Source organism: Plasmodium falciparum (assembly GCF_000002765.6).
Source record: "Plasmodium falciparum 3D7 genome assembly, chromosome: 12".
NCBI classification, from domain to species: Eukaryota; Apicomplexa; class Aconoidasida; order Haemosporida; family Plasmodiidae; genus Plasmodium; species Plasmodium falciparum.
In genome coordinates this window covers 906,158-927,500 of record NC_037284.1, presented here as the reverse complement: position 1 = coordinate 927,500, position 21,343 = coordinate 906,158, and the positions used below count along the sequence as shown (strand labels likewise).

General features: G+C 18.1%; 5 protein-coding genes across 5 annotated transcripts; 2 read left to right on the top strand and 3 right to left on the bottom strand.

The window, feature by feature from the left end:
• Positions 1-1,251: 1,251 nt before the first annotated feature.
• On the top strand, positions 1,252-2,126 carry PF3D7_1223000 (conserved Plasmodium protein, unknown function; the record flags this gene model as incomplete). Its single annotated transcript, XM_001350591.1, has 4 exons — positions 1,252-1,374; positions 1,617-1,659; positions 1,792-1,988; positions 2,085-2,126. The coding sequence occupies 4 exons, from the start codon at positions 1,252-1,254 to the stop codon at positions 2,124-2,126; spliced, it is 405 nt and encodes a 134-aa protein (XP_001350627.1).
• Positions 2,127-2,302: 176 nt separating this feature from the next.
• Positions 2,303-3,974, bottom strand: PF3D7_1222900 (conserved Plasmodium protein, unknown function; the record flags this gene model as incomplete). The annotated part of the gene is made up of 2 exons (XM_001350590.1): positions 2,303-2,411; positions 2,578-3,974. The coding sequence occupies 2 exons, from the start codon at positions 3,972-3,974 to the stop codon at positions 2,303-2,305; spliced, it is 1,506 nt and encodes a 501-aa protein (XP_001350626.1).
• A 1,110-nt stretch (positions 3,975-5,084) lies between these two features.
• PF3D7_1222800 (conserved Plasmodium protein, unknown function) lies at positions 5,085-6,711 on the top strand (the record flags this gene model as incomplete). Its single annotated transcript, XM_001350589.2, has 7 exons — positions 5,085-5,210; positions 5,289-5,354; positions 5,517-5,601; positions 5,695-5,903; positions 6,126-6,239; positions 6,390-6,443; positions 6,574-6,711. 7 exons carry the CDS (start codon positions 5,085-5,087, stop codon positions 6,709-6,711), a joined length of 792 nt encoding a protein of 263 aa, XP_001350625.2.
• Positions 6,712-8,164: 1,453 nt separating this feature from the next.
• PF3D7_1222700 (glideosome-associated protein 45) lies at positions 8,165-8,779 on the bottom strand (the record flags this gene model as incomplete). Its single annotated transcript, XM_001350588.1, has 1 exon — positions 8,165-8,779. The coding sequence occupies one exon, from the start codon at positions 8,777-8,779 to the stop codon at positions 8,165-8,167; it is 615 nt and encodes a 204-aa protein (XP_001350624.1).
• A 4,220-nt stretch (positions 8,780-12,999) lies between these two features.
• PF3D7_1222600 (AP2 domain transcription factor AP2-G) lies at positions 13,000-20,298 on the bottom strand (the record flags this gene model as incomplete). Its single annotated transcript, XM_001350587.1, has 1 exon — positions 13,000-20,298. The coding sequence occupies one exon, from the start codon at positions 20,296-20,298 to the stop codon at positions 13,000-13,002; it is 7,299 nt and encodes a 2,432-aa protein (XP_001350623.1).
• Positions 20,299-21,343: the final 1,045 nt, after the last annotated feature.

Below are 21,343 nucleotides of genomic sequence, written 5' to 3'. Positions count from 1 at the left end.
TTCCTATTTCCGTATGGCCTTATAAATATTAATTTAAATTATAAATAATATTGGCATGTTTCAATAAGTATTATATATCGCATAAATAAATGTAGTTACGAAAATAATATATAATAAAATATATATAATATATATAATATATATGTGTGTACCACTTATCAATCCATTTCAACATATATATATATATATATATATGTATATATCTTTTTTTTAACACACCAACTTAATATGTGATGATATAATGTGAAATATCTTCATCTTATATACCAAGTTTAATAAAAGTTAAAAATGAAAAATATTATTAACCGAGGTTAAGCTATATATTCCATTTTATGTTAATTTTTAAAAATGTAAAAAACAAAAAAGAAAAAATGATAGTTTATGAAAAAATCGAATAATGTTTTTAGAATTTATAATGTTTTAAATATTATTTTTTTATTTGAAATATATTTAAAATTGTATAGTTGTCCAATTTAAAAAAAAAAAAAAAAAAAAAAAAAAGTTAAAACATAAGCTGTCTTCATATATAATTTTAAGAAGTAATTAAATTCATAAATATATAATATTATATATATATATATTACATATGTGTACATTTATATTTATAGTTTCCTCAAATTTTTTAAACCATGTTGTGCACATTTTTTTTGGATTTTTTTTTTTTTTTTTTTTTTTGGTTTCTCCACGTTAATGGTTAAAAAGATATATATATAATATATATGTATAGAAAAAATTTTACTTAGGTGAAGAGAAATGTGTATTAATTATACAACATATATATATATATATATAAATATATATATTTTTTTTATTTTTCTTTGTTTAATTATTTTAAAACAGTAAGTTGTATATATATATATATATTTTTTTTTTATAGTTCATCCTAAATGTTGGACTTTAAAAATTTTTAAGTATTATTTTTGAAAAAAAAAAAAAAAAAAAACTAATATTTAGTTTTTTATATGTTACATTTGTTTAACAAAAAAATATATATATTTATAATATTACCTTTTTATTAAATGTTTATTTTTAATTAATTTTTAATTATATTACATTATAATTTTTTTATTTAATTATTTTATTTTATTTTATTTTATTTTATTTTTCTTTTATTTGTCCATATGGGTTAATTATATGTTTCATAAACTTTTTAACATAATAAATTCCTAAATAAATTAAAATATATAAATTATATAAAAAAATATAAATAAATAAATATAAAATAAATATAATTATATAAATATAAGAAAGATGAGAAATCTAGCTACACAAATATTACATTCAACTTATCGAAGACACTTAGGAAATATTTTATTTAACACATTTTTATTTTTCTCAAATTATTTAAACTTTGTCTGTTATCTTTTGAAAGAGGTAAGTTTGTTAACAGGAAAAAAAAAAAAAAAATAAATAAAATAAAGAACAAATAAAGAGTAAAACAAGAGAGAGCATTTGAGTACAATATGGATGATAAAAATATTTTTTTTAAATAGAAAAAAAAAAAAAAAAAAAAATATATATATATATATATATATATATATATATATATATAGACATATTTATATGTGTCAAAATAGAAATTATTTTACTTTTTTTTTTCCTTTTTTAAATATCAGATAAAACAAATATTCAATATCAGCAGATATAAGGATTTATACAGTAAAGTTGAAAAATAACAACAGTATGAAAAAATACATACATATATATATATATATATATATATATATATATTATTTTATAATATGTACTAATACACGTTATCATATTTTTGTCTTTTTTAATGCGCTACAGAATTACATAATATTACGAGATCTAATTTTAGTGGAATAATAAAAGAAAAAAAAGGTATAAATCTGCTTAATATAGCTAGTTTAAATGATTTAGATTTTTTAACTAACTCCATACATGAAACAGAAACGGAAATAAATGACCGACTCTCTACTGAAATTGATGAAATTGATGAATTTGATGATGATGAATATAATTTTGTAATATAAAAAAAAATATATATATATATATATATATTTGTAATTTTATAAAAAACATTCAATATGTTCCTTATATATTTCATTTTTTTGATGCAGGATTTTATCGACCTTGTCCAACAAAACGAAATGGAGGATTAATTGTTAACACTTATAATTTTTTTTTTTTTTTTTTATGTTTTTAATTTTAAAATTTTAATATATATAAGCATCATAATGTAAGCATATGCTTATATATATGATAAAATTTTTATTTTTATATTATTATATATATATATATATATATATATATATATATATATTTATTTATTTATTATTTAATTTTTTTGTTTGTTGTTATTATTGTTTATTCCTAAACTTTCCATTTCAACTTGTCTTAACATTTTTTGTATCATTTCAATCTTTTCCCTATGCCATAGATAGTACCTAAAAGGAGGAAATAATATATACATATATATATATATATATATATATATATATATATATATTATTATCATGTTTTGTATAAATATACTCAATTTCTTTTGTTCATGAGATGACAAAATATAAATATATAGAATAAGAAATTTATATAATCCTCATATACAATTACCTTTTAATATCATTTTTATTTTTTTCCTGTAATATGGTGAGTATATTTTTAATTAATAAAATATTATTTTTAAAATAAAATTTGAAATGATCTTTCCTTTTTTGCATATACTGTATAATATTTTGTTGTAGAATTTGCATATATTTTATTAATTCATTAATTTTTCCTCTTATATGTATAGTATCCTTTTTAAAATTAATAATTATGTTATTATTTATTTTTTCGTGTATATGATTAAATATGAAAATTTCTTTTTGTATGCACATATTATTATCAGATATATATATAGTGTTAATTATTGATTTATATAATAATAAGGTATGGAATATATTCAATTCGTGTAGTGCCTTAATTTCTTTGGGTTCATTAATTTTATTTAACATTTCTATATATTTACCTTTTAATTGTATAATTGTTTTATTTTCTATATATTCTTTTTGATCTATGCATGAATATTTTTCTTTAAAAATATGATGAAATAAATAATTACTCAATGAATAAAAGAGTAATATAAAATTATAATTTTTTAAATATACATTATTATATTGACATGATATATTTTTTTCATCAGCTGATTTAATAATTTGGTTAGACGACTGTTCTATTGTTATATTTTTATTTATGTTTAATGTGGTATCCTTTGAGTTAATTCCCGAAATATCCTTATTACAATTATGATTACAATTATGATTATGATTATGATTATGATTATGATTCCGAATAGTATTATCGATTAAAGTATCTTTTTTATGATGGATACTATTTATATTTTTTTTATTCTTATTATTTATATCCTGGTTAGATTCTAAAAAGGATTTAAAGTTATCGATAACGGATCGAATAATTTTCTTCTCCACATTTAAAAGATCATCATTACTCAAAGAGGAATAAAAGTTCAAGGTATATAACAACTTTATTAAAAAGGAATAAGATATCTTTTGTATATCATTATTAATTTTTGAACACAAAACATAATAAAATTGTTTATTTCTAATATTAGCTTTCATATAGCATATAAGTATTTGTGTAATTTTATCATACTTAATATCATTTATTTTTGAAACAATGTTTGGTATAAAATGAATTAAGATATTTGATCCAACATGTAAACGACTTAATATATTTATTAAATGTATAATTTCTGTTATATTGAACTTTTCTATATTTTTTATTATATCATTCTGGATACAATTCCATTTTATTTTATTAAAACTTTTAGACTTGTAAGTCTCATTCACACATTTTATTATTAACTGAGGTGAACATTTTATATCGTTGCTTGAAAAGTTTCGTTCTTCATAAGAGAACGACAAAAATATATTTTTCCTTCTCTTCAAATCGAAATATTTTTTAAACACATATCTACTTGGACATTTTAGGGGAAAATAACAAAACATTTACCATAAAAAAGAAAGAAGAAAAAAAAGAAAATAAAAAGATAAACATGAAAAATGTAAACAAACAAATAAATAAAAAAAAAAAATATATATATATATATTAATTTATTTTTTTAAAAAAAGGATGAAGCTTTTTTATGTATGGAAGTAATATTCTTCTTTCTATAATATGAAATAATCAAAAACAAAAAAAAAAAAAATTAAAAATTAAATATTAAATATTATACAAATAAATATAGTTATATATATATATATATATATATATATATATTATACTTATCCTAATTATATTTAATATACATTTTTACGAACATTATATATATATATATATATATTTTTTTTTTTTTTTTTATGAAAAGTTAATAAAATTTAACGTGATTTTATATAATTGGGTCAAAATTTTCACATTTCATACAAATATATAAGATATGAAATTATAAATTTTATTTTATTATTATTCGTATTTTTTTGATATATGTGTAATTTATTATTCTTTTACAATAAAAATAAAAAATAAAATATTTACACTATGTATATATATATAGATATACAAGATCTGCATATAATTTTGGTTTTTTTCCTATGTACCTTTTAAAAATTAAAATAATTTGTTACAAAATAAATTTTGTGGTGATGGAAATAAATGATAGAATATGTATTTAAAAAGGAAATTTACATATAATATGAACCATTATAATTTTTTTTTTTTTTTTTTTTTTTTGGTGATGTTATAATCAAAAATATTTATGTCTGTATCAAGTGATTTTATTTTATTTCACTATGTATATCTTAAAAAAAAAAAAAAAAAATTTATAGAATTTTTGTATATACACATAATTAATATATTAGTTCAAACAAAACCCAAAAAATTAAATTAAAATAAAAAAGAAAAGAAAAGAAAAGTTCTCATAATATACCCTTGAATAAGAGAAATGTAAAATAGTATAAGAATATACACATATAAATATATATAAACATATATATATATATTCATTTTTTGTTGTTCTCGTTTTTGTTATTGTATCGTATTGTATTGTATTGCATTAAATTATATATATATATATATATATAATTATTTATTTATTTTATTATATATATATTTTTTTTAATATGGATATGGGTGTAGAAAAATTATTGAACCAACTAAACGAGCTAGAATCAAAAAATAGATTAATCCATATAGAAATAGAAGAATTAAAAATTACTCAAAATGAATTGAATAAAAAAGAAAAAGAAGTAACATATTATATGGAACAATCAAAATTTGTGTAAAATATATATATATATATATATATGTGTAATTTTTATTTTTAGTTAATTGTAGATATTGAAAATATTTGTACGAATCTGAAATTAATGGAAAAAGAAAATATACAATTGGTAAAATAAAATATATAATACTAACATTGTTTTATGTACGTGGATATGATTTACCAATATTAATCGTATCTCCATTTCTATCTCTTTTTCACATACTATTTTATTTATTTATTTATTTATTTATTTATTTATTTTTCCTTCTTCTTTTCTTATTAATTCCAGAATAATGATATAGATCGTGTTAATTTAATCTGTAAAAATGTTGAAACAACCTTACACAATGAATTTGTTAAGGTTGAAATTGCAGGTATATACTATATTCAACAAATTAATATATATATATATATATATATATATATATCATATTTATGTTTTTATTTTTTTATATCTTCATCTGTAGAGCAAAAGAATAATTTATCTGAACACAATGAAGATAAAGATAAAGACAGAAATGTGAACAATGATCTAATAGAATCTATTGATATGATAAAAAATATTATGCTCAATATAGAAGATTCTGATGAGGAACTTAATAAATTAAATGAAATAAAAAATAAAAACTATCTTTTAAATCAAATATCTATAGAAGATTTATATGAAATTTATGAGGTCAGAAATATTATGATATCTAAACAATTTTTATGTTTTATATGTGTTTATAACCTTTTAGATATCTCTATATTGATACATTGTTAAATTCACTTTTTAAAATAATAATAAAAATGTACCATATATTGAGTTCTTTATGTACTTAACATTGTTCATTATATATATATATATATATATATTTATAAAATCATATATGAAAAAAATTATCATTGCATTATTTAGGATACAAAAGAAAAATACCAAGCTAATTCATTTAAAAATCAGTGCGATAAAATTGCTATAGTTGATTATAAAACACATACCTACTTTTGTAATCCTATGCACTTATTACACATGGTTAGCAAAAAAAAAAAAAAAAAAAAAAAATATATATATATATTTATATATATGTATTAACAATGTGTAAAGAAAATTAGAGAATAAAATAAAAATACATCATTCCTAAAATTTCAAAATCGATTATATTTTTCCACACATATCTTATAGATAAATCTTTTGGCTGAAAAAATAAGAATTAATAAAAATGACCCTAATTTTAATGTAAAATTAAATACACACATATATATTATCATTTTGGTAGTTAAATAAATAATTATATATATATATATATATATATATATTCCTGTTGTGTTATATTTATTTTTACATATATTTATTGAAACCCTTTTAGTTTGTAACAATGTCTAATTTTTATGGAGTGAATGAAAAAAAGGAAAAAGAAAAAAAAATGGAAAATTTTGGATTATCAGAGCTAAATAAAATAATGATAAACCATTACAAATCCAAAAAAATTAATGTTGATAAATAATTGGTAATTTCATATTTTTCTATTCGAATTATTTCTCCTAGGAAGAGAAAAACTTTTATTTTGTTTACTTGTTTTGTATCATTAATATTATATATATAAATATATATATATATATAATATTTTGTTTGTGTATTAATCTTTCTTACTTAAAGTTTTTAAGTATATATAAAATTTACCTCTTTATTGTTGCCTTATAAATAAGGATTTTTAAATGGTAATAATTTTTTTTTTTTTTTTATTACTTCATTTTTTATTTATTTTTAAAGCAGAACAATTATATAAAAATGTTTGTATTTTATATATGTTAAATATGTATATTGTTATAGGTTATAAGATACAACAACAAAAAAAAAAAAAAATAATAAATAAATAAAATTATAAAATAAAATAAATATATATTATAATGTGTAATATATGTATCACAAATTTTTTTTTTTTTTAAGAAAAAATAGGAAGAGAAATATATAATATAATATAATACAAAATAATATGAGAAAGTTGTATAATAAAATAAACAGATGCTTACAATTATAATTCACTGATAAAATGGTTGTAAAAAAAAAAAAAAAAAAATTAAGCAAATTAAATTATTATTTATAAAGTTATTACATAAAATAAAATAATAATACCAAATATTTAAATTATTTTTTTTATTCATATAAACTAGAAAAAAATGTTAGAAAAGTATATGTAAAGTCATAATTAATAATCATGAAAAAATAAAAGTAAAAAACATAAAATTAAAATGTAAAAATCAAACGTCCTAAAAAAAAGAAAAAAAAAAAAATGCTATATTAATGATTTCGATGAAATTTTAATTTTTTTTTAATCATTATTCTTTTTTAATATATTAATTATATATAAATATAAATATATATATATATATATATATATAACTATTAATTTTAATTTTATTGTATATATTTTAATTTTTTTTTTCTTTTTTATTTTTGAAACCAATATAAAAAATCCTTATTAAATATAATAAACATGTAAAATTTTGTTATATGAACAACGGGAAAATATGTCTAAATAATATATTACACAATTGTAAATATTATTCCACATTGAATTAATAAATAATGCATAAAATAAAAACAATTAAAGATATATATATATATATATATAATAAAAGGTCAGAAGATAATTATTTATAATAAACTTTATTAGAAATAATATATATATATATATATATATATATATATAAGGTAAGAAAAAAAAAAGGAAAAAAAAGAATAAGAAATTGGGTGGCATAATCATATACATAGATATATACTTATGAAAAAAAATATATATATATATATTGTATATATTTTTTGTACATCTGGAATATGTTTATATTTTTATGTTATATGATGTAATATATATATATATATATATATATATTTTTTTTTTTTTTATTTATCTATATACTTTATTTTAATTTTTTGTTTTTTTTAATGTTTAACTTAATTTAGCTCAATAAAGGTGTATCGGATAAATCAATTTTTCTACAAATTTTACATGCATTTTCATCATGACGTTCACCAAGATCACATCCACATCTTCTTGAAAAAACTTTAGCGGTTTCATCGAGTTTATTCATATCACAAGGTGTTACAGATCTATAAGTAAAATATATACTTTCTTCATGGGCGGGTTCACTTAATTTAGTTATTTGTTGTACGGCACCAGTGGCTTCAGTAGATAAGGTTAATTGAGTTCCTGTTTCTAATTTATCACTAGCATTATCAAATTTTTGAGATTCTGAATAAATATCTGAATTAGATCTTTCTAAATCTTCTAAATGTTTTTCTTCAAATGATTTATTTTCTTGAGTTGCATAATCTATTTCTTCTTTTGGTACTTGTTCAGGTTCTTCTTCTTCTTCTTCTATTTTCTGTTCATCCAGTTCCTGTTCTTGTTCAAGAGGTTCTTCATGTGTTTCTTCTACTTGCTCAACAACTTCTTCTGGTTTTTCTTCAATTATTTCTTCAGATTGTTTTTTTAAATTTTCACGTTCAGCTAATTCATCAATATCTTTACGTTTGGGTTCCTTTACTTTGCTTCTTGAACATTTATTTCCCATTATTATATAATATTGAATACAGTAAAAAATTTAAAGTAAATATATATATATATATATATATATATATGTATGTGTATATGTATGTGCGTAATTGGTTTATTACCAATCCAAATTAAATGATAAATATAATTATAATAAATAAGGAAATTATAATAATAATAAAGGGAATATATATGAGAAATAAAAGAAGGAAATCAAGGAAAATACCCTTTACACTTCCATACGTTTAATTTTATATATATATATATATATATGTAATTAATTATCAATACGTAAATATATTTTTATATAAATATATTTATCTATATAAATATATATATCTATATACATATATCCTTAATTTATATTATATATGTATATATATTTATTGTGTATAATTTTTTAATAAATGTGTATAATATATATATTATTGTTTAAAAGGCATGATAAAAAAAAAAAAAAAAAAAAAAAAAAAAAAAAAAAAAAAAGGAAGAAAAGAAAGAAAGAAGAAAGAAAAAAAAAAAGGAAGAAAAAAGAAAAAAAAAAGAAAAAAAAAGAACAAATTATTTAAGGATTACACAGTATGTATTAAACAATTTACAATTCTTTTTTTTTTTTTTTTTTTTTTTTTTTTTTGTGTGTTTTATTCTCTCATATTTTCATCAATTTTTTTTTTTATTTATCTATTTGTTTATCACTATAATATCATTTTTTTGAAACATTTTTACCTTTTTTTTTTTTTTTTTTTTCTTTGCTTATTTCTAATAAATATTAAAGATTATACATTCTATTAGTAAATAAATAAATAAATATATATATATATATATATATATATATATATATTATTAGTATATTATATATATATAAATATACATAAAAAAAAAAAAAAAAAAAAAAAAAAAAACACACAATTGAATTATTAAGTAAAAAGAAAAAAATTAAATGAATAGGGAAGGTTAAAATGGTAACTGAAAAAAGAAATAAAGAAAAGAAGGAAAACAATAAAATATTTATGTAATTAACAAGTGTAACGCAATACTGTTATATATGTATATTTATATGTATAAAAAAAAAAAAAATTGAAATTCTCATAATAACAATAGGTATTAAATTATAATATTAGTATGTGTTATTATATATATGTGTACTTAAAAATTTTATGTGTTTTCTATGCACTTTTATTGCACAAATATTTCATTGCAATATATGTTTATATTTATAATAGGAAAAAGGAAAAGGAAAAAAAAACAAAAACAATAAAGCGATTATATGTAATTTCTATATAAAATTTTTAATGCAACATTAGGGAAAAAAGGAAAGGGAAAATTAATTTAAATATATAAAGTTAATATTATATATATATATATATATATATATATATAATATGATATAAATTTTTTTTTTTTTTTTCAATCAAATTACTTTACACATTTCAAAATATATATATATATATATATATATATATATATATATATTATTATAACATAAAGCTAATTATACTATTAATGATTAATGAAAAAATAAAATTATATATATATATATATATATATATATATTTTTATGCACACACAAAGAAAATTTTCCTATATTTAGTAAATTTTTATATGACTTGTTCACTTGAAATATTATATAATTAAATAATTCTCAGAAGAAAAGGAATTTTTTTTTGTTTTTTTTCCTTAGTATTTTTTAAATGTGTAAATTAGAAATGGAATATAAAACATACGTAAAAAAAATTAAAATTAATAATGTTACTACAGCTGAATAATGTGTTAATGTGTATATATAATATATATATAAATGTGTATTAAGGTGAAGATCTTTTTTTATAGTGTGTAATTATTCGTTATATAAATTATTATATTCATAAAATAGTTCCATTATTATTTACATTTTTCAGATATTTATAAAATTAATCTTTAAATTTTAAAAAAGAAATATATATTAAGTTTATATTTTAATAAATTTATTTTGATCAAGTATAATTTTTAGTGAAAATATTTTGCTTCATAAGAATTTAATTTTTTGTTCTTTTTATTTTTTTCTTTTTTCCATAAAGGAATTTTATACACACAACATATATATATATATATATATATATATATATATATATATATATACATATACATATTTATTTATTTATTTATTTCAATTGAATAATTTTTGTTCCCGTTATATCATTTCATTTGATTTTACTTTTGTTCTTGAGGTTATTTTTCCCTTTTTTTTTTTTTTTTCTTTTTTTATCTTCCTCTTTTATGAAAAAATTGAAAACCAAGACATTGATTTATTAAGTAATATATATATATATATATATATATATAATCCTCTTATATATATTTCTTTATAATATATAATTAATTAATATATCTTCCATATCATTATGTAATTATTTATGTAATAATTTGAAAGGTTGAGAAAATATGTGCATGTCAGGTTAAATTTTTATTTTTCTTTATTTTATTTTTTTTTAAATAAACACATTGGATTGGCTTTCGTCAATTTATATTATAAAAAAAAAAAAAAAAAACACACACACACACATACACATACATACATATGTAAGAACAAAACCAAAAGATCTAGTTACATTCTTCTAAATAAGAGAAATATATGCATTGTATATATATTTAACATTTTATAATAAAAATTCAAATGATTAACAATTCATTATAAGAACATATATATATTATTTAATTTGAAAGAAATAAAATAAAATTAGAATAAAAAATTAAGGACAATAATAATAAAATAAAGTCAGCATTTTTTCATTTTCTTTTTTATAAAATAGAATTATAATGTTTTTATTAAATAAGAACATGCATATATTTTTATGTATTTGAATATCAGGTTAAAATAATATATGTATATACATATATATATATATATATCCATATGAACAAATTAATGTTTTCTTATATTTTGTGATTGGTTTAAATTATTTAGGCATATTTATTAAAAAAAATAACATAATAATATTTTTATTAAACAAAAGGAAAAGTTTATATGCTTTGCTTAAATAATCCTTTGATCATATCATTTTTATTCCAAATTTTTTTTCAATTTTTAATAATTTTTTATAATTTTTTATAATATTATAAATATGAATAATTATTAAAACTTAAAAAAAAATAAAATAAAATAATTAAGACTATAATATAATGAAATTATATGTATTTTTTTAAGATTCATTTCGATTTTAAAAAATAAAAATAAAAAAATATAATTATATATATCATAATAATGTTACATAAAAAATATCCATGTGTAAATAATATTATGAAATGTTACAGTTTGCTTTTTTAATTATAAAATTTTCTATGTTTGATATTTCTTGTAATACTTATTGTGTGGAAGGAAACATAATAAATAAACATTATATATTATAGTAGACATATTAAGAATAAGTACAACAAAAACTGAACTCTTTTTTATATAACATATATAATATATATTAATTATTTTATGTAATAATGTATTACTAATTGAAAATTGCGTTTATTTTTTATAACTGTGTGTTGAGAAATTTAAAGACATACAGTTCTTATAATGTGGAAAAAAAAATATTTTTTTTTGGAATATACATTATATGTACACATATACATGTATGATTACACTTTTTATATTTAATGTTTACATTGAATAATAATAATATATATATTATATATATATGTATATTTTTTTATTTATTTATTTATTTATTATTATAATTATATTATTTATTATATATTTTTTTATTTATTTGCATTTTTTTTTTTTTTCAAAACTTCATATAATCAAGTTTGAAGTATATAAAACCAAGTTCATTTTAATGTTATTATTTTTATTATTATTTTTTTTTATTTAAGTATTAAAGGTCATTTAAGTTAAATATTTAAAATATATGTATAACTATTTAAAGAAGATATATATTGAATAATATATATTTTATATGAATCCTTAATCAAGTTAATAAATGAAAAAGCAAAATTAGAATCATTAAAATATATATTGTTTTGTTATAATATCAATATATATGTAATATATAAGTAGAAATATTAGGTATATATTGTTATTTAAAAATGTCACAAGATGTATTTAAAAAAAAAAAAAAATAATAATAATAATACAATTTAAAAATAAATAAATATATAAATAAAAAAACTATATATAAATACATTTAGTTATAGGGAATATTCAAAAGGTATATATATATATATATAAATATATATTTTAAATTTTATAAAAAAAAAGGATGATATTTAAATATTCCTGTTGTTTCCCCCTTTGTGGTAATAATTATTTTGAATACGTTTTTGCACATTATAATTATTATTATTATTATTATTATTACTTTCATTTATACATGCTTTCAAATTTTGAATGAGCAATTTTTCATCCATAACATTATTTTTGTAAATATTATTTTCTTGTTTAGATAATGAAAGTTGATTTTGTGAATGATGATTATTTATATCATTTTTTAACTTCATACCATTTTGTTGAGTTTCTCCTTTTATATGCATATAAGGGTAGGAATTTTCTCTGTCCTTTATATGATTATATTGTTGAAATGTTTGTTTCTTGTCTTTAAGATTAAGATATTGGTAAGGTACATTTTTATTATTTAATGGGTTATTAAATGTTATGGTAGCATCATTATTTATATCTGCATTTGCTGATACATAATGTTGATTGTTACTATTATTATTACTATTGTTACTATTGTTACTTTTGCTGCTGTTATTATCATTTTGATTATTGTTATCTATATTATTTTTGTTTATATTATTATTATTATTATTTACAGTTTGATTTGCATTATTCACATTTTGAAGTTCTTTAATTTTTTTTTCCCAGTTATCACCGTAACATAGTTTTAAATATTCTCTTTGTTGTTTTAATAATTGCATTTGTTCTTTGGGATTACTTTTTTTTAACTTCATAGTTATAGCCATTCTCAATGCACCATCATTACCAAATCTTTTAACATTAAAATTTTTACTTAAACGTCTTCCATTTTCCCACCATCTACATCTCCATGAACAATGTCCTCTTGTCGTATCTTTCCATACACTATGTATTGGATGATTACAATCTAATGTATTTCTACCTCTTATTCCTTTTTGTGGCAATATAGTTGAATTACGAATAATTTCATCTATAACTTCTTTTAGATTTTCATCTACGTTTAATAATATTGCCTTTTGTAATTCATATCTCCTTTTCATCAAATCTTTCTTTTTGTTGTATGAACTATTTTCATACTTGCTAGAACGTCTTTCTCTACCTAAATTTAAATAAGCTGTTGGGAACATATTCATAGGTATTAAATCTTTATACTGAATACCATATTTATGGAAAAGATGCATGTTATTATTTCTAAAACTATTTATATTCATATTAGGATTGTGATTATGTGCCATACCATTGTTTGTAAAATTATTTATTATATTACCATTGTTGAAATTGTTTGCATTATTATTCATGCAAAACATTTTGTTATATAAAAAGAAAGGGTTAATGATATTATTATTTCCATTACGATTATTATTATTATCGTTGCTGTTATTGTTGTTATTATTATTGTTATTATTATTGTTATTGTTATTATTCTTATTATTGTTATTATCTTCATTTTTACCATCATTATTTTTCATACTTACATTGTTCATATTATGATGTTTAAAAGGTATACGATCATCAATATTATTATTTTCTTCATTATTATCATTATCATTATTATCATCCCCATCATTATCATTATTATTATTTTGGTTATTATCATCATCTTCATCCTCATTATTATTATTATTATTATTATTATTATTATTATTACTATTACCATTTTTATTATTTTTATTTTTATAATGACTTTCTTTATTTATTACCCGTACACCTTTTAATACATTACTTATTATGTCATTACGAAAATGATTATTGTAACTCATTTGTGAATTATTGATTCCATTCATATATCTATCATTATTTATACCATTAACATAATTTATATAATTTAGGTTGTTTAGGATCATATTTTTATTAAAATAATTTAATTCATTAATATTATGATTAATATAATTATTCGGCTCTAAGTAATTCATATTATTAACATAATCCTTATAATTCATATTATTAAAGAATTGGTTCACGTTTTCATTATTAAGAAAATTCATTTTGTGATTATTGTTATTTATAAAATTTATATTATTAATATTATGACTTAATACATTAGTAAGGTAGCTAAATTTTCCTAGGTTGGAGCTATTAAGGTTCATAAGATCATCAACAGTTGCACAATTATTTGTGCAAGAATTATTGTTATTATTGTTATTGTTATTATTATTGTTATTGTTATTATTATTGTTATTATTATTGTTATTGTTATTATTATTGTTATTATTATTATTATTACTATCACTATTATTATTTATATCATTATTATTGTCACCACTGTGGTCATTTTTATGATATTTACTCTTTACCCCATCTACATCATTACCATTAGTACAACTCTTATGTTTTATATCCCCATTATCTTGATTATCTTCATAATTATTTTTGATTTCTTCATCGTCCTTATTATATTCATTATTCATGTTATAGTTATTGTTCATAGTATATTCATAATTATGTTTTTTAGGTAAATGAAATGTATCTTTATTATTAATACATTTGTTTTCATCATCATTATTATTATATGCCTTATTAGATTTCTTGTTTTTTCTTTTTATATTCTTTTTATTATTATGATCATTTTCTTCATTATTATCATCCTCCCCATCATAATCTTCTTCTTCGTCGTCTCCATTTTTACCATAAATATTTCTTTTGTTATTTTTTTCTTGATCATCCTCATCATTATCATCACCTCTGTTGTTCTTATTACCACCAAAATGACTATTATTATTATTATTATTATTATTTCTATTAGAATTATTGTTGCAGTAATTATTATTTTCGTTACTATTATATTCTTTCTTTTTATTTCTATGGTCATCATTCTTTTTACCATTATTAGTTGTATTATTTTCTCCGTTTGTTATATAGGATACACCATTAGTATATGGATAATTTCCAATAACAAAATTTTCCTTATTTTTTATATTAGTTGATAAATCACTAATAGCACACATATTATAATTAATGCAAGAACTTGTATATTTGTTTTTAAAATTTTTCATGAAACCATTGTTAATTTTATTAACTCTTTTGGTATCACATTTATAACTACCATTATTTTTATTTCTATTATTAATATTATTATTCCGTTTTGGGTTAACCTTGTTCCTTTTTTTAATCTTTCTTATGACACATTTCTTTTTTTTCTTTTCTTTGTTTTTAGATATATCATCATTCAATAGTTTTTCTTTTAATGAATTTATATTAAAAATGTTAGCGTTATTTATATTGTTTTTATTTAATATAATAATATCCTTATTATTATTACTATTATTATTGTTGTTATTATTATTATTATTATTATCATTATTATTTTTATTTTTATTATTTTTATTATTTTTATTATTTTTATTATTTTTGTTATTTTTATTATTTTTATTATTTTTATTTTTTATATCACATGTTAATGTTCCCAAACAACCGTTTTTGTCATAATTCGTATTATAATCTTGTGTTGAATTTATTGGATAATTATTTAATTCCTTATTTATTGAATGAACGTTGTTTAAATTAACGACATTTTTATTAATATTATGATTGGATATATTATTTCTTTGTTCATTATTACAAGCATGTAAATCAGTATCGTTTGTAACAGCAACATTTGAAAATATATTTTTACTATTTACATAAGTATTGATATTTGTGACATGATTTAATACATTATAATTTACTTCCTTATGAGCACAAATATGATTATTTATCCCATTAGATATAATATAATTACTATCATGCTTTTTACAATATATATTATTGTTATTTTGCATTTTGTACATTAATTCTTCATAAGAAAGGTTACATGCATTTGTAGGTGTAATATATGGTGTATCATTAGTAATTCCATTTAATGTATCATATAGTGTATCATTAGGGGTATCATTTAATGTATCATTGTATGTTTCATTATTTATTTCATTATATGTATCATTATATTCATCATTATATGTATCATTATGTGTATCATTATGTGTATCATTATGTGTATCATTATATGTATCATTATATGTATCATTATATGTATCATTATATGTATCATTATATTCATCATTGTATGTATCACACGATTGATCATTTATTGGCATGTTACCATTAATCGATTCATATGAACAATTCATATTATTAACATCTGATGGTTGTACTAAAGAATTGTTGTTATTAAGTGTATTATTGTATAAGGTATAATTTTGGTTATATGCATTCAAATAATTATATTTATCAGAGTTGTTCATTATATTATTACAATTTTTAGGTACTAATATTGTATTATGAAAAAGGTTTTTATTATTTTGTTCTGTATTTTCATTGTAATAGGAATGATTCAATATATGGTTAACAATGGAAATATTATGCGTCAATGGATAAATATTATTTATATTTTGGTTATTATAATTGTTCATATTCATATTATTATTCAATGTGTTATGAAACTTGTTGGTGTTACCATATAAGCTTTTTTCTTTTGTATTCATAAATAATTCATTAATAACATTATTTTTATTATAACAAGGATTTATTAAAATATTGTAATTAAGAGATTTTAATTTGGTATCTTTATTTTCCTCTTTACGAAATAGATTGTTCATTCTATTTTGATTCTTAACATTTTTGGACTTACATAGCAACAGCATATTATTCTCAAAACTGTTATTATTATTATTATTATTGTTGTTGTTGTTGTTGTTGTTATTATTATTATTGTTGTTATTATTATTATTATTATTGTCATTATGAGAATTATCAGATTCAATATATACTACATTATTTTCCTTCTGATTAATATTTCTAGGCTTCCCATTTTTGATACATTTCAATTTTGTATGGGAATGTATTTGCTCATTTATATTTAGGCAAGTATTAGTTTTCTCTTCTTTTACTACTTCATTGTTTATGCCCACATTGAGGTTTGTTACTCCATTAGGTGCATTCATATTATCCATATTTAAATTTTTAAATTTATTTGCATTATTATTGAAATTATTTATATTTATAACCTTAATCTTTGTATTGTTATGACCACTGGAAAAAGATATAATATTTTGTAACCTCATATAAAGTGAGTCATTTTTCTTTAAACTATTAAGTGCCTCACTAGATATATTATACAAACGGTTACTATTATTACTATTATTACTATTATTATTATTATTACTATTATTACTATTATTATTATTATTACTATTATTATTATTATTATTATGATTACTTATAGAATTATGCTTGAAATTATCTATATATCTCATTGTCATATGTTTATTACCACCATTTACATCTTTTTCAAGAACGTTAGGTTGAAATCTAAGATAATTTTCATGTAATGTTGTTTTGTCAATATTTATGTTAGGATCACAAATAGTAAAATAATCATTCATATTACTATAAATATAATTATTTAATTTTATATTATCCAATTTATCAGCATCGTCATCATTTAACATTGATTGTTTTGTTGAATCATTATCATTACTTTCTCTTTCTTTATCTGTTATAATATTATTATATATATTGTTTAATACTTTAACATTATCTTTGTGAGAATAATTATTGTGGAATACTGTATTGTTGTTATCATTACATTGTTTTGTTATATTATGATTAATTTTATTTTGGTAGTTATAACATATGTGCGTTCCCATATCAAGGCTATTTGAAGAATGAGAATTTAATATAAAATTGTTTTCCTCCATGTATCCTTTAAATGAATTATTTGTTAAAACACAATCATTATAAAAAGAATTATTATTGTTATTGTTATTGTTATTATTATTATTGTTATTGTTATTATTGTTATTGCTATTGTTATTGTTATTATTGTTATTATTATTAATATTATTAATATTATTAATATTATTATTTTTATTGTTTTTCTTATTTTTATTGTTCTTCTTATTTTTTTGTTTATTCTTTCCTTCCTTCTTGTGTTCATCTTTCATGTTACAATCGTCAAAATATTTTTTTCTTTTATTTTGATATTTTTCATCTTCGTCATCATCATTTCCATTATTACTACTTGTATTATTAATTCTTTTCCTATTATTAGATGCACGTGAATTGTTCACACTTTGTTTACTTCCGGTATTATTATTATTATTATTATTATTATTACTATTTTTATTTTCCATATTGCTATTTGCTGTACTTCCACAACTACAGGTACAGAACATATGGTCAATTTTTATTGTACCTATAATAATACACATATTTTGTTTCCTACTTATATATATATCTTTAACAAAGTTGAAACACTTATTTAAATCCATGCATGTTTGATTACTATAACATTTCATATGTATATGCATTATATTCATGTGAAACACATTTTTATAAGATATACTACTTAGAATAAAATACATATTATCAAATAAGTGTTCTTCTATATTCTTTTCAAGGATATAATTCATATTACCTATATAAGTTTTAGAATCATTAAAAATATTCATATCATAAGAAATATGATTCATTGGAAATTTTGTAATTTCATATAAGCCAACTTCTTTTCCTTTAATAACATAAAAGTACATGACATCATTATTTTTGTACAGAGAAGAATGTATGTCATCCGAATATGTAACACATATTGAATTCATTAAAAAATGTAATATGATTACATATGAGAATACTCTTTTACATTTCATCAAAGACGCCGTATTTTTAATATTATACAATTTAGATAAAGGAAAAAATTTCATGTTATATCTTATTATCATTTCAGCATATAGTATGGGAAAAAATAATACTTTTTCTTTCTTGACAATAAATAGATGTAATTTGCTTATATAATCACTTGACAATTTGTAACTGTTCATATAATTCATTGTAGGTTTGTGTGCATGTAATATTACATCCTTCGTAGTACAACAATATATACGCTCATTTCCTTTATCCTCTTTTCCTTTTTGCATTAATTGCAAAGAAGCATTATTTGAAACATCATCTTGACAATAATTTCCTTCAATTCTATGATTTAACAACATATCCAATTTTTTACATATCGCTTTCTTGTCCATGCAACTATTCGATACATTCTCGTTACTCTGCAATATTTTGTTCTTAATATTCATTCTTGAATCGTTGATAATCGTATCTTCGAGATTATAAAATACTTCATTGCATGCTCTCTTCCCATTCGAAATATTATTAAATGACTTAATGTCAAAACAACTTTCTTCAATTATTTCATACATATATTTCTTCAACATTTTGAGTAAGTTTAAATGTTTGGGTTGAACCATATTTTCCTTAGAACAATTAGTTTCTATGCTTTTTCCTGGGATGTAATCAAAAGTGCTCTCCTTTCGTGTTGGAAAATTAAATTCATATTTGCATGCTTTCGAAGAAGGGTATACAGGGATATCGAAGGGATTTAATATCTTAGCGGTCATCTTCTTAAATATTCCTTATTAAAAATTATGATTTATTTATTCTTATATGTTAGTCCGATATAAAACTGTTATATATATATATATATATATATATATATTAACTGATATGTATATGTTGGTACTTCAAATTTTGTACATCTAAATTAGTGCCAATATAATGGAGATATTTGAATGTACCTACTTATATATAGATAGTTACAAGGTTGTAATAAAAAAAAATACTAATAAATAAATAAATAAATATAAATATAATACATAAAGTATAAAAAACGTATATATATAAATATATACATAAATATATTTATATTTATATATGAAAAGAAAAAGGTTAGTAATACAAAAATGTAAATACAAATACTTATTATATAAATTGTACAATTTAAAAATGATTAATACAAGTTGGATATTTAAAATGACAAATAATATAGTTTGACACCTATAGGACATATATTAAAATTAAACATACATACAACATTAAAGAAGCAAAAAAAAAAAAAAAAAAAAAAAAAAAAAAGAACAAGAGAAATTAACATATATATATATAAATATATATATATAATATATGCAAAAACATGCACATAATATGTAAAATAGTTATATGGTATATTATAAGTTTAATATATCTTTTCTTTTAAAAACATATTATAAATAAAAATAACATTTAATAGTAGTTATATTTCTTTCTTTACAATATTATTAACTAAGGTATAATGTATGTAAAAATAAAGCACCACATATATATATAACCAAAAAATTAAAAAAATATTTTAGCTTATTCACAATAACAATACAATAAAAATCTATATAATAATTAATAACATTCATATTATGATATCAAATTAAAATAGGGTCTCGAAAAAAAAAAAAATATTCATATATATACATATATAAATTTATATATCTCGACACCTTTATTATATATAATGATCTACGTATTATATTCTTAAAAAAAAAAAAATACATTCAATGAATTATTATTAATATATAAATGCACATATATCTCTCATTTTATAATATAATAACATGTTAATAATTTAAAAGAATA